This window comes from Cervus canadensis, chromosome 15 (genome assembly GCF_019320065.1).
Source record: "Cervus canadensis isolate Bull #8, Minnesota chromosome 15, ASM1932006v1, whole genome shotgun sequence".
In the NCBI taxonomy this organism is placed as follows: Eukaryota; Metazoa; Chordata; class Mammalia; order Artiodactyla; family Cervidae; genus Cervus; species Cervus canadensis.
This window is the reverse complement of record NC_057400.1, coordinates 15871544-15885044: the sequence shown is the minus strand read 5'-3', so window position 1 is coordinate 15885044 and position 13501 is coordinate 15871544. Positions and strand designations below refer to the sequence as shown.

The following is a 13501-nucleotide window of genomic DNA, read 5'->3' as shown; positions in this document are numbered from 1 at the left end:
GATGTTCAAGCTGGTTTTAGAAAAGGCCAAGGAACCAGAGATCAAACTGCCAATATCCGCTGGATCATCAAAAAAGCAAAAGAGAGTTTCAGAAAAACATCTATTTCTGCTTTATTGACTATGCCAAAGCCTTTGACTGTGTGGATCATAATAAACTGTGGAAAATTCTTAAAGAGATGGGAATACCAGACCACCTGACCTGCCTCTTGAGAAACCTGTATGCAGGTCAGAAAGCAACAGTTAGAACTGGACATGGAACAACAGACTGGTTCCAAATTGGGAAAGGAGTACATCAAGGCTGCATACAGTCGCCCTGCTTATTTAACTTATATGCAGAGTACATCATGAGAAACACTGAGCTGGAGGAAGCACAGGCTGGAATCAAGATTGCCGGGAAAAATATCAGTAACCTCAGATATGCAGATGACACCACCCTTATGGCAAAAAGTGAAGAACTAAAGGGTCTCTTGAAAGTGAAAGAGGAGAGTGAAAAAGGTGGCTTGAAGCTCAGCATTCAGAAAACTAAGATGATGGCATCTGGTCCGATCACTTCATGGCAAATAGATGGGGAAACAGTGGAAACAGTGGCTGACTTTATTTTTCTGGGCTCCAAAATCACTGCAGATGGTGACTGCAGCCATGACATTAAAAGATGCTTACTCCTTGGAAGGAAAGTTATGACCAACCTAGATAACATATTAAAAAGCAGAGACATTACTTTGTCAACAAAGGTCCATCTAGTCAAGACTATGGTTTTTCCAGTGGTCGTGTGTGGATGTGAGAGTTGGACTATAAAGAAAGCTGAGCGCCAAAGATTGATGTTTTGAACTGTGGTGTTGGAGAAGACTCGAGAGTCCCTTGGACTGCAAGGAGATCCCACCAGTCCATCCTAAAGGAGATCAGTCCTGGGTGTTCATTGGAAGGACTGATGTTGAAGCTGAAACTCTAATACTTTGGCCACCTGATGCAAAGAGCTGACTCATTGGAAAAGACCCTGATGCTGGGAAAGATTGAGGGCAGGAGAAGGGGACGACAGAGGATGAGATGGTTGGATGGCATCACCAACTCAGTGGACATGGGTTTGGGTGGACTCCCGGAGTTGGTGATGGACAGGGAGGCCTGGCGTGCTGCATGCAGTTCATGGGGTTGCAAAGAGTCGGACACGACTGAGCAACTAAACCAAACTGAACTGAACAAAGCCTTGACTGTGTAGATCACAACAAACTGTGGAAAATTCTTTAAGAGATGGGAATACCAGACTACCTTACCTGCCTCTTGAGAACTCTGTATGCAGGTCAGAAAGCAACAGTTAGAACTAGACATGGAACAACAGACTGGTTCCGAATTGGGAAAGAAGTACATCAAGGCTGCATATTGTCACCCTGATTATTTAACTTATATGCAGAGTACATCATGCAAAATGTCAGGCTGGATGAAGCACAAGCTGGAGTCACGATTGCAGGGAGAAATATTAATAACCTCAGATATGCAAATAACACCATCCTTATGGCAGAAAGCGAAGAACAACTAAAGAGCCTCTTGATGAAAGTGAAAGAGGAGAGTGAAAAAGCTGGTTTAAAACTCAACATTCAAAAAACTAAGATCATGGCATCCGGTCCCTTCACTTCATGGCAAATAGATGGGGAAACAATGGAAACGTGACAAGACTTTATTTTTTTGGGTTCCCAAATCTCTGCAGATGGTAACTGCAGCCAGAAAATTAAAGACTCTTACTCCTTGGAAGAAAAGCTATGACCAACTTAGACAGCATATTAAAAAGCAGAGACATTGCCGACAAAGGTCCATCTAGTCAAAGCTACAGTTTTTCCAGCAGTCATGTACGGATGTGAGAGTTGGACTATAAAGAAAGCTGAGCACCAAAGAATTGATGCTTTTGAACTGTAGTGTTGGAGAAGACTCTTGAGAGTCCCTTGGACTGCAAGGAGATCAAACCAGTCAATCCTAAAAGAAATCCTCCAGAATATTCACTGAAAGGACTGATGCTGAAACTGAAACTCCAATACTTTGGAGTTTGTAAACAACTGACTCATTGGAAAAGACCCTGATGCTGGGAAAGAGTGAAGGCAGGAGAAGAGGACGGCAGAGGATGAGATGGTTGGATGGCATCACTGACTGGATGGACATGCGTTTGAGCAAGCTTCGGGAGTTGGTGATGGACAGGAAGGCCTGGCGTGCTACAGTCCATTGGGTTGCAAAGAGTCAGACATGACTGTGCAACTGAACTGAACTGATGAAAATCTCAAACTCTTAGTAGTGAAACACTGGATGTTTCACTGCTAAAATTGGGAAGAAGGCAATGATGCCTACTCTCAACAATTCTATTTAAAATTTTATTAAGGGTCCTGGTTACTGCAATAAAAGTAAGAAATGAAAGGTACAAAAATTGATAAAGAAGTAAACTGTCCCTGTTTGCAAACAACATGACTATGAATGTAGAAAATGAGAAAGAATTAACAAAAAGATTATGAATCTTTACATTTAACCACATCAAAACACAAAATTAATATACAAAATTATTCTATGTCTATGAAGTACCAAGGGCTTCCCAGGTGGCTCAGTAGTAAAGAATCCACCTGCCAAGCAGGACACACAGGTTTGACCCCTGGGTGGGGAAGATCCCCTGGAGAAGAAAATCGAAACTCACTCCAGTATTCTTCCCAAGGAAAGCCCACAGACCGAGGAGCCCAGTGGGCTACAGTCCGTGGGGTCACAACGAGTCGGACAGGATTCAGTGAGTAAACGCCACTACAACAGATGTTCTAGCAAAAAAATGAAAAATAGAATCAAAACATAATTCCACTTCAAACTGCATCATATAAAATATTTAGCAATAAATTAACAAAAAATATGCAAGCCATCACCAAAAACTACAAAATATTGTTGAGGTGAAGATGACTTAAAAAGTGAAGAGATGTCAAGCTTCAAGAGTGCCAAAAAGTTACTTCTCAAAAAAATCTATAAACTCAACACAATCCCAATCATAGGCTCAGCACAATCATAATCCTTTTTATATAAACTGACAAACTTATTCTAAAATTCATAATGGAAACATAAGATCCTAGAATAGACAAAACAATCTGGGAAAACAACAAAAGCTAGAAAATCTGCATTCACTAAATCTAGGACTTAGTCTAACACTGTTCAGTGGTTCTCAGTTGGAGACAATTTTGCAACTCAGGGGACATCTGATGGCTCAACAGTAAAGAATCTGCTTGCGATGCAGGAGACACAGGTTCAATCCCTGGGTCAGGAAGATCCCCTGGAGAAGGAAATGGCAACCCATTTCAGTATTCTTGCCTGGGAAATCCCATGGACAGAGGAGCTTGGTGGGCTACAGTCCGAGGGGTCACAAGAGTCAGACACAACTTAGTGACTAAACTACCACCAGATACAGTTTTGGTTTTCCTAGTAGATTTCAGTAGCACCCTCCCAGTTGGGAAGAGGCCAGAGATACTAATAAAATTCTATAGTACACAATACAGCCCCACAACAACCTGGAAAAAATTTCAACAGTGCCAAAGTTAGGAATCTCTAAACTACAATGGCCAAGACAATGTGGTTTGTTGTTGTTCAGTTGCTCAGTCGTGTCCGACTCTTTGCGCATCCGAAGAAGCAGTACTCAAGCCTTCCCTGTACGTCACCATTTCCTGGAGTTTGCTCAAACTCATGTCCATTGAGTCGGTGATGCTATCCAACCATTTCATCCTCTGTTGCCCCCTTCTCCTCCTGCCTTTACTCTTTCCCAGCATCAGGGTCTTTTCCAATGCATCAGCTCTTTGCATCAGGTAGCCAAAGTATTAGAGCTTCAGCATCATTCCTTCCAGTGAACACTCAGGGTTGATTTCCTTTAGCATTGACTGATTTGATCTCCTTGCAGTCCAAGGGACTCTCAAGAGTCTTCTCCAACACCACAGTTCGAAGGCATCAGTTCTTCAGCATTCAACCTTTTTTACTGTCCAGCTTTCATATCCATACATGACTACTAGAAAAACCATAGCGTTGACTATATGGACCTTTGTAGGCAAAGTAATGTCTCTGTTTTTAATATGCTATCTAGGTTTGTCATTGCAAGGAGCAATGACAAGGAGCAAGTGTCTTTTAATCTCATGGCTTCAGTCACCATCCACCATAATTTTGGAGCTGAAGAAAATAAAAGTACTGATGTCAGTACAATGTGCTACCGACAATCAGGATTTTCCAACAGATAAATCAAACAGAATACAGATTCCAGAAGGTAAACTCCAGGTCAACTGACTGACAAAGGCATCAATGCAATTAAATTGAAAGAGGTGTTTTCAACAGAAGGTCCTAGAATAAGATAGCTGTGTATAAAAATTGAACTGTGATTCTCACCTCACCACACACATCATTAGTTCACAATGGATCAGAGACCTAAATAAAAAGCTAACATGCTAAATTCTAGAAGAAAACATAGTATCTTAAAATCTGTGTGTAAGTCTTCACAGACTTAAAAGCAGAATACATAAAAGATTCCTACAATTCAATAAAAACCCAATTAAAATATGGGCAGGGGGACTTCCCTGGTGGTCCAGCGGATCAGAGTCCAGCTTCCAATGCAGGGAACATGGGTTCAGTCCCTGGTCAGGGAACTATATCACACATGCTGCGGGGCAGCAACTAAGCCCACAGGCCAGAACTACAGAGCCCATGTGCTCTGGAGCACGTCTTCCTCAGCCAAAAGTAAATAAATTCGGACAAAAAACTTGAACAGACATTTCACCAAAAATGACACACAAACGGCTAACAAGCACGTGAAAAAAATGATCACTACCAATATTCATCACAAAATACAAAAGTAAAACAAGAAACAGAAATACAAATTAATTCCACAAACTACAAAACGATTGTGCATATATGTATGTGCTCAGTCACTCAGTCATGTCCAGCTCTTTATGACCCCATGGATTGTAGCACACCAGGCTCCTCTGTCCATGGAATTGTCAGGAAAGAATATTGGACTGGGTTGACATTTCCTATACCCATTAGGAAGACTAAAATTGACAAGACTGAAAACAAGCAATTGTTGGTGAAAATATGAAAATACCCCAACTCTCACATATTGCTGGTGGTTAGGTAAAATGTTACAATAGCTCTAGCAGTTTCTCATAAAGTTAAGTATACACTTACCCTAGGACCCAGTAATTCCAATCCGAGATATTTACCCAAAAGAAATAAAAACCTATGTCTACAAAAGGCCTCACATAAGAATGGTCTCCTTTATTCATAACAGTGAATACATCTGTCAACAAGTGACGCACTGTGGTATATTCATACAACAGACCACTATTTAGCAATAAAAATAATGATACATCCAATAACCTACAATAATCTCAAATACTATGTAAAATAAGCCAGCAGAAAGAGTATGGTACTGTATGATAACACATATATCCAGCTGTAAAGTAGGCAAAGTAATCTATGGTTTAAAAGAAAAAAGGAAAAGAACAGCAGATGCCTTGGCAGGGCAGGGGGCACGGGAGCAGCATGAGTGAGGAACATGGGCATCAAGTGGAAAGGTTCACTATGGACATTTCTGGGATGACAAACATGTCCAGTATCTTGAGTGAAGACTCTTACATGATGTAAATAAACATTTATCAAAATAAGCAGTTTTGTGCATTATGTATATTTTATTTAAAACAACTATTTTTTAAAAATCTAGTAGGGAGGGGAGTAGACAGATAATATTAAAGAAAGAAATTGAAGAACTGCTGAACCTGAGTGACAGGCACATAGGGGTTCATTATACTATTTTTGTTTACCTTATATATGCTTGAAACTTTCCATAATTAAAGGTATTTAAAAAATAACTTCTCTTAATTCCCTCTCAGTGGAGGAAGAAAACTAATAATCAACTGTTCTCGACATACATTACAATCTTACTTCTTATTTCTCTGACTTTTCTTTATGCTGAATAATCCATCCCTTACACTTTCTTTAATCTCATTCATCACAGCACAGCTCACCTTGAGATCTGTTCAGATTTTCCATGATTGACTTATTTATTACTACCTATAAAGAGAAAAGGATTGGAAAGCGCTAACCCTCCTTTCGCCCATACTACCTGATAGCAATATGCCACCTACACTGAATACATTTCCTAACTTAAATTCCAATATTGAACTTAGCACCTAGAATTTTAATCTTATTCATTACCTCTCTCATGAGAATTCATTTGCAATGCAAATAAGGACCTTATTCTATTGACAATTTCTTCAGATATGGCATAAAGGATACCCAATGAATATGTGTAAATCAAATATTTAAGAAATATCAGAGCTGACAAATACACAGTTAAGCTCTCTTTTTGATAGTACAAATTATTTCCCACCTCAGTTATATCCATTGTGTTTTGCCTTTAACCTTATTGGTATGTATGTCTTTATTTCAAGTGGAATAGATCTGTGTTTAAAAACTTCACATCTCTTTATTCAAAAATGCAATCATACAATATTTTAAATCAGTAAGTCAATTTAATCTATATATCTCACTGTATGAAGTGATGTGATTTCTATATATAGTATTATTTTTTCTGCTCTTCCTCATATGGATAAAGAAAAGTCACAATGCTTTGAAAATCTCAAATTCTGTTTAACCACCATAAAGCTAAAAATCTCTAGCAAATATGAAAATTCAGAGCTCCTTAGAAACAGCTAAAGTGCAGTTAAGAATAGATTTTTAACAAAACCAAAGATTACTTGAAAAGAATTTGTCTAACAAAGCACCTATATAAGCCCAAGACCAAATTGTTAGTTCCCTCCCGTGAAATACAGGAAATCAAGGTTTGTTCTCAGAGTATGTGCTTCAGTAAATATTTGGAGCATGGTTTATAAGCAAAACCATCATTATCTTGGATTAGGATTTTCAAACATTCTAAAGGAGAAGGCACGAGAAAAGTAATCATCAGGAGAAGCAGAAATAAAATCACTCACAAAGAACAACATTATACATATAAAATTTTATTATTAAAAAACAGTTCACAAATATCTTACAAATATTAATTGCCACAGATTCAAATCCAAGTTCTTCCAGATGCCATTTTATATTCATAAATTATACATAACTTTTAGAACATTTACTTTAAATGTACCAAATGCAGCAAAAGACTTAAAAAAAGAAGTTTCAAAGCAAATACTCATTTAGAGACACCAGCAAATAGATCTGACCTTTTCAAGTGGCTTTCCCAAAGAGTTTCCAATCAATTTCCAATCATTCAAGACTTCTTCAACTTTGGAAATAAACCTAGGAAGGAGAAAAAACTTTCAAACTGTGTAATCACATTTTTTCCTATTGTTATACAATTTCTTTGTTTTTTTTTAATATTTTAACATTTTTAACAGAAGGCTTGTAAAGTTTAGTATTGTTATCGTAAATGTATCAATGTGGAACAAAAAACAAAAAAGTAATCTTTAGCCCAAGAATTCTTAGATTTTAATTCTTTTTAGATTTTTTTAAAGTCTTAGATGTTTTTTTCATTTTTCAAAAATCTACTGCCTACCCAATGCCATTCTGGTTTCTATAAAATATAAAATAAAAATAAATCTCTCCATATTGAAAATAGTAAACCTGGACAAGTAAAAATTGACAGACTAAAATGATACTATTAAGGATAACTGGGCTTCCCAAGTGGTGCTACTGGTAAAGAACCCGCCTGCCAATGCAGGAGCCATGAGAGACACAGGTTCAACAGCTAGGTCAGGAAGATCCCCTGGAAGAGGGCATGGCAACAGACTCCAGTATTCTTGCCTGCCATGGACAGAGGAGAGTCTGGTAGTCTACGATAGGGTCACAGAGTCAGACACCACTGAAGCAACTCAGCACACACACACAAGCTTCCTAGGTGGCACTTGTGGTAAAGAACCCACCTTCAATGCAGGAGACGTAGGGACAAGGGTTCAATCCCTGAGCAAGGAAGATTCCCTGGAGTAGGAAATGGTAATCCACTCCAGTAATCTTGCCTGGAAAATTCCATGGACAGAGGAGCCTTGTGGGCTACAGTCCGTGGGGGTCACAAAGAGTCAGACACGACTGAGCACACACACATACATACATAAAGATAATTCTGAAACCAATAATCTCTTCACTATGCTCCAAATAATCTATTTTAATTAACTTTCTTTAAAAATACTTATGAATTCTCTGATTTGCCTTCCACTCCTCCAAAAAACATTATTTGGGAACTTTGCCCATCAAAATAAAACAAGTTTTAATGGACACCTGGCAAGAAACAAAGTAGATTTGTCAGCTTTAAGGGATTTTAAACTTTTCACTGATCTTTAATGATCAAGCAGACCTATCAAAGAGAATGAATTCTGACTAGCAATACACTCTATATCAGCAAATGAACACTGTCAAATCTCAGTAGTAGTGTTCAATATATATAAAAGGACACTTTCAGCTTAGTCGCTCAGTTGTGTCCAATTCTTTGTGACCCCATGGACTGTAGCTCGCCAGGCTCCTCTGTCCATGGGGATTTTTCAGGCAAGAATACTGGAGTGGGTTGCCATGCCCTCCTCCAGGGGATCTTCCCAACCCAGGGATCCAACTCAGGTATCCAGCACTGCAGGCAGATTCTTTACCGTATAAGCCACCACAGAAGCCCAAGCCACCAAGGAGCTGACTACTTATACTATATATGTATGATGCAATCTAACAGCAACACTGCTCTCCTAAAACATCTAAATATTATTGCCAGAGTACTAAAATTAATTCTAGTAAAAATACATTCACAAGTATCAGGTTTTGCCATCAGGGACATTATAAATTATTATTTACATTCTTGATGTAAGTTTTTATGATTCAACTATACCTTCTAATTATTCCTCTTTAAAATGAAGATATTAATATAGTATTTTGAAGGGATTCAAATGGCAATTATCTGCTCTAATAAAGAGTGCTCTAGAAATAATATGTTTACAAAACAAAACAAAAATTTAAATGTATGTGTATGTGAGTGAAAATGTGTACATGAAATATACATTACATTTATAAAAGTAAAAAACTGGAAACTATCTTAGGTCCAACTGCAGCAAAAAGTCGTAAATTAATGACATATCCACTCAATGGACTAATATTCACCCATTAAAAATCATGTTTTGAAGCCCGCTTGAGGAAATAAGAAAAAGTCGGTATGTTAAATGAAAACATGAAGCTATAGATATAAGTATGAATACAGTTTAACATAAGTTTATAACACACACAGATTACATGGAATTTTCTCGAAATATTAATAGTAGCTATCTCCTGGTGGTAGAATTACAGGTGATTTTTCTTTTTTTCTTTTATAATGAAGTATTTCAATAAATATCAGGGCTTCCCTGATAGCTCAGTTGGTAAAGTTCGATTCCTGGGTCAGGAACATCCACTGGAGAAGGGACAGGCTACCCACTCCAGAATTCTTGGGCTTCCCTTGTGGCTCAGCTGGTAAAGAATCCGCCTGCAATGCAGGAGACCTGGGTTTGATCCCTGGGTTGGGAAGATCCCCTGGAGAAGGGAAAGGCTACCCACTCCAGTATTCTGGCCTGGAGAATTCCATAGACTGCATAGCCCATGGGGTTGCAAAAAGTTGGACACAACTGTGTGACTTTCACTTCACTTCACGTTAATAAAAGGGCTTCCCAAGTGGCACTAGTAGTAAAGAACCCCCTTGCCAATGCAGGAGACTTAAGAGACTTGGGTTCCATCTCTTGGTTGGGAAGATCTGCTAGAGAAGCAAACGGCAACCCACTCCAGTATTCTTGCCTGGGGAATCACATGGACAGAGGAGCCTGGAAGGCTACAGTCCATAGCATCACAAAGAGTCAGACTCTACTGAGGGGACTTCACATTTTAATTTCACAGTAAAAGAAGGAACACCTTAAAATATTCACTGTTAGCAATACTATCAGTACTAAAACAGACCAAAATTGGAGCCTATTCTGTAAGTATTGAGATTTGATTAGAAAAATGTAATAACCACCCCTGAAAGCTTTCTAGATCTCACCTGAAGGATCACTTCCTCTTACTCCTCAATATTAGGTTCTTTTGTTATATGCTCTTAAAAACTGTTTCTCTCTCTTCTCAGCTCTCATTTCAACTGTAACTACAGACTCACTTGTATTATTATTTATTCACATCCTTCTTTTCCATTAGTTTATATGTTCATCAACAGCAGGAACCAACTGTTTTCACTGACCACCACATTCTTATGCCCTGCATTGTGCTTGATACATATTCACTCAATATTTTTTCAACGAACAAATAATAAAAGGAGTTATTGGTTTCTATAAATTGCCATACAGCTCATAACATACTGACAAGAAATTTCATTCAAACATTAAACTCAAGGTTTAAAAGACTCCAAAGTCTTACCATTTTCCTACGAACTGTAAAATGCTAGTTTCATTCTATAAACAAGAACATAAAGCCAAAAATCAAATTTCCTACTTTGAGGTAGTTTTCATAACTGTTAACAACTACCTCCAAATAAGGAGTTAGAAGGATTTAATATTTCACCTGAGGATATTTTAAATATTTAGCTAGTGGAAAGTGATCATTTATCCATTAAATACTCTAATGTTTCCTCAATTCACTCTCAAAACTCAAACTACTACATTTTCTAACTACCTTTAAGACATTAAGTTATTATTTCAAATGCAACAGGTCTAAAACTATATTCTTGTCTCTTTGCCACTTTCTTATCTTCACTCTCCTAGGCAAGAAACTGCAGTTTCATGTTTTTTTTTTCCTCCTACATCTCATCAAGTTTATCTTCTACTTCTTTGAAATGTCTTACAATCTTCCCTCCTACCCTTTCTCTCCAGTTTCCTAATCACCAACCTAACGAAAATAGTAACTCACTTGCCTTCATTTCACCTCATCTTGGCAAACAGCTCTCATAACACAAAATCAAGGGTCTCCCGCTACTGCTCTGTAATGGCTCTAAAGCATGGTTCTCTTGACCCAGCAGTAGCACCTGGGATTTTCTTAGAAATGAAAATTTTTGAATCCACCTCAGACATACAGAATTATAAACTAGGATTCTGATGCACACTAAAGTTTGAGAATCACTAGTCTTAAAGCATCAAATTTAGATTCCTTTACTTAGCTTTGGAGGTTGTCTATAACCTGGTTTTATCTTAATAATCTTATTTATTTTCCTTCAACAAACAGTCTTCACTCCAGTAAAGACGTTTCATTAAATCCCAAAGGTTTTCACCTGTCTCTGCTCCTGTCAGGACCCTCTCATATTTAACCAGTTTTTTTTCCATTTAACCAGTTATTTTCCACTTTCCAAGCCTGGCACATTTCCCGTCTTTTCTATGAAAATACCTCCAACAATTAAAACCCACAATTACCATCCTTATACTAACATAACTATTTGCTGTGTTTTTTTTTTAACACAGAGATCAAAGGATTTGTTTTGATTTTGTTCTTTTCTATTAGTGTAGTTCTGAACACATGGTACCTACTCAATAAAGCCGTGCCTGGGTGGTCATGTCTTACCTTTTTGGGGGGAGGTGGGGGTGGGGCGGGGACCACAGGTCAAACTAGCATCCCAGCAGGGAGCTTTTCTATGCCATTTAATGACATGACATTCACAACCAGATGGATTTCCTCTCCCAATGAGAAAGATTATAAAATATTCCAACAAGCTAACTGCTGACCTCAGTACTCAAAAAACCTGAAGGGCCTCTTGGACGACGAACTGACAACATCTCGACCTAAGCTATCACTCCTCCACAAACTTGGCATTCAACTAATTTCAGTGATCCAACAATTTCACTCAGCTGCTCAACTGGAGTTTGATGATACAGGAATTTGGAGTTTCGATGGCAAAGGAAGCCGGGGTCACATTACCCACTGAAATGGAACAACTAAGCGTTCCAAAGCCACAGACAAACTGTTTCGAAAGGTTACCCTAAAAAAAAGGATGGAGATGGTGGAAGTGTGGCAGATGGACAACCACCAGGATTCAGAAGAAAGGCCTCCTCTTGAAACGGTTGTACAAGGAAAGGGGGGGGGGGGGGAAGCAGCTGCGAAGTTTGTTGCTTACTATAACAAACGAATTAGTTACACGGAAATTAACACAGGAACGGAAGGTAGCCTCCGGAACTGTTTCGGCCGGTGATCAACAACTAGAAGACCAAAAGTCTAATGAAAGTGATTTTAAAAGGAGAGAAAACAAAACTTCGGAGAGCCAGAGTCTCCGGGGTTTGACAGATGGGGGCGGGCCGGGGCTTGTCAGACTCGAGACGTGGAAGAGGCTTGCGGTGGACCACAGAAGGGAGGAAGCGAAGACCGGGGAGCCAAGGGGCTTACTTTTACCGCAGAAGTGGCGTCACTTGTAGTCAAGGTTGGGGAAGTAGCCGGGCGGGCCCGGGGCCCAAACTGCTGGTAACCAATGATACGACTCACTCACCTTTCCCATTCCGAGGCAGTGGTGAAGTCCGTGATCTCAAATACTTCGGACTCGGGCTGCGTAAGTGAAAAGAAAGAAAGAGATTGAGCTCTCGGGCGCTGACACGGAAGGGCTAACTTAAACAGAGACAGGGATAGGTAGGGGGCAGACACCTCACCTCACTGTCAGCCGCCATCTTGGGGAACGCCGCTGTGGGCGCTAGGACTGCCGGGAAAAAAAGCAGGAAGGGGAGGGGAGGGGGGAATAGGGGAGCCGAGAATGTGCGGGGGCGGGGCGAGGGCGGAGCCTACACGCAGGCCCGCCCTCGGAGGCACCTCTTCCGGTTAGTTTGGCGAAGTCTCCTGAGGCTGAAGGCATTTAATTTTTCTTCTGTAATAATACATTTTGTTCATGAGAAGAAAGAACTTACACTACCCTCAAGTCCCCGTTCTCTAGCTGATTTAAAATTTAAAATTCTCCTGTAGAGTAATGAATTCAGGAAAGGAGCAGAAGCAAGAACAAGGCCCTAGATTCATACGGGTATGATTCTATGAAAAAACATAAAACATACTGGTTTTGTTCTTGTTTTTTCATTCATCCTCTCAATTGCAAGGCACTGAGCTAAATGCTGTAATATCCACCATCCCTCACCTCTTACCCCTCAAAGAATTCAGGCAGTTTGGGTAAGTCATCAAAACCATTATACCAGTTATCTGGTATCTGAGAAGAGCAACATGCTGTTTAATGAACACTTTTTAAGCCATGAGGAATAGGAGTGCCAGCTACCTGTTAGTCATTATATCTCATACATTCTGAAACTTTTACAGAGGAAATCATACCACGTCCAGGATTTGTTTCAAATAATTGGAGGAGGAGGAGGGTTGTTGTTGTTTAGTTGCTACTCTTTGGGACTCCATGGACTGTAGACCTTCAGGCTCCTCTGTCCATGGGATTTCCCAGGCAAGAATAAGTGGAGTGTCTTACCATTTCCTTCTCCAGGTGATCTTCACAACCAGATCGAACCTGCATCTCCTGTGCTGGTAGGCAGATTCCTTACCGCTGAGCCACTAGAGAAGCCCT

General features: G+C 39.5%; 1 protein-coding gene across 2 annotated transcripts in view; it reads right to left on the bottom strand.

Moving 5' to 3' along the window:
* The window catches only part of RAB3GAP1 (RAB3 GTPase activating protein catalytic subunit 1), a 96383-nt gene extending 83735 nt beyond the window's left edge, over positions 1 to 12648 (bottom strand). For both annotated transcript variants that reach the window (XM_043487601.1, XM_043487602.1), the window contains exons 1-3: positions 12600 to 12648; positions 12443 to 12498; positions 7209 to 7284 (exon numbers count right to left, since the gene is read on the bottom strand). In XM_043487601.1, the coding sequence (XP_043343536.1) occupies positions 7209 to 7284; positions 12443 to 12498; positions 12600 to 12617 (150 nt within the window). In that variant the 5' untranslated portion in view covers positions 12618 to 12648. The remainder of the gene's footprint in view (positions 1 to 7208; positions 7285 to 12442; positions 12499 to 12599) is intronic.
* Between the last annotated feature and the right edge of the window lie 853 nt (positions 12649 to 13501).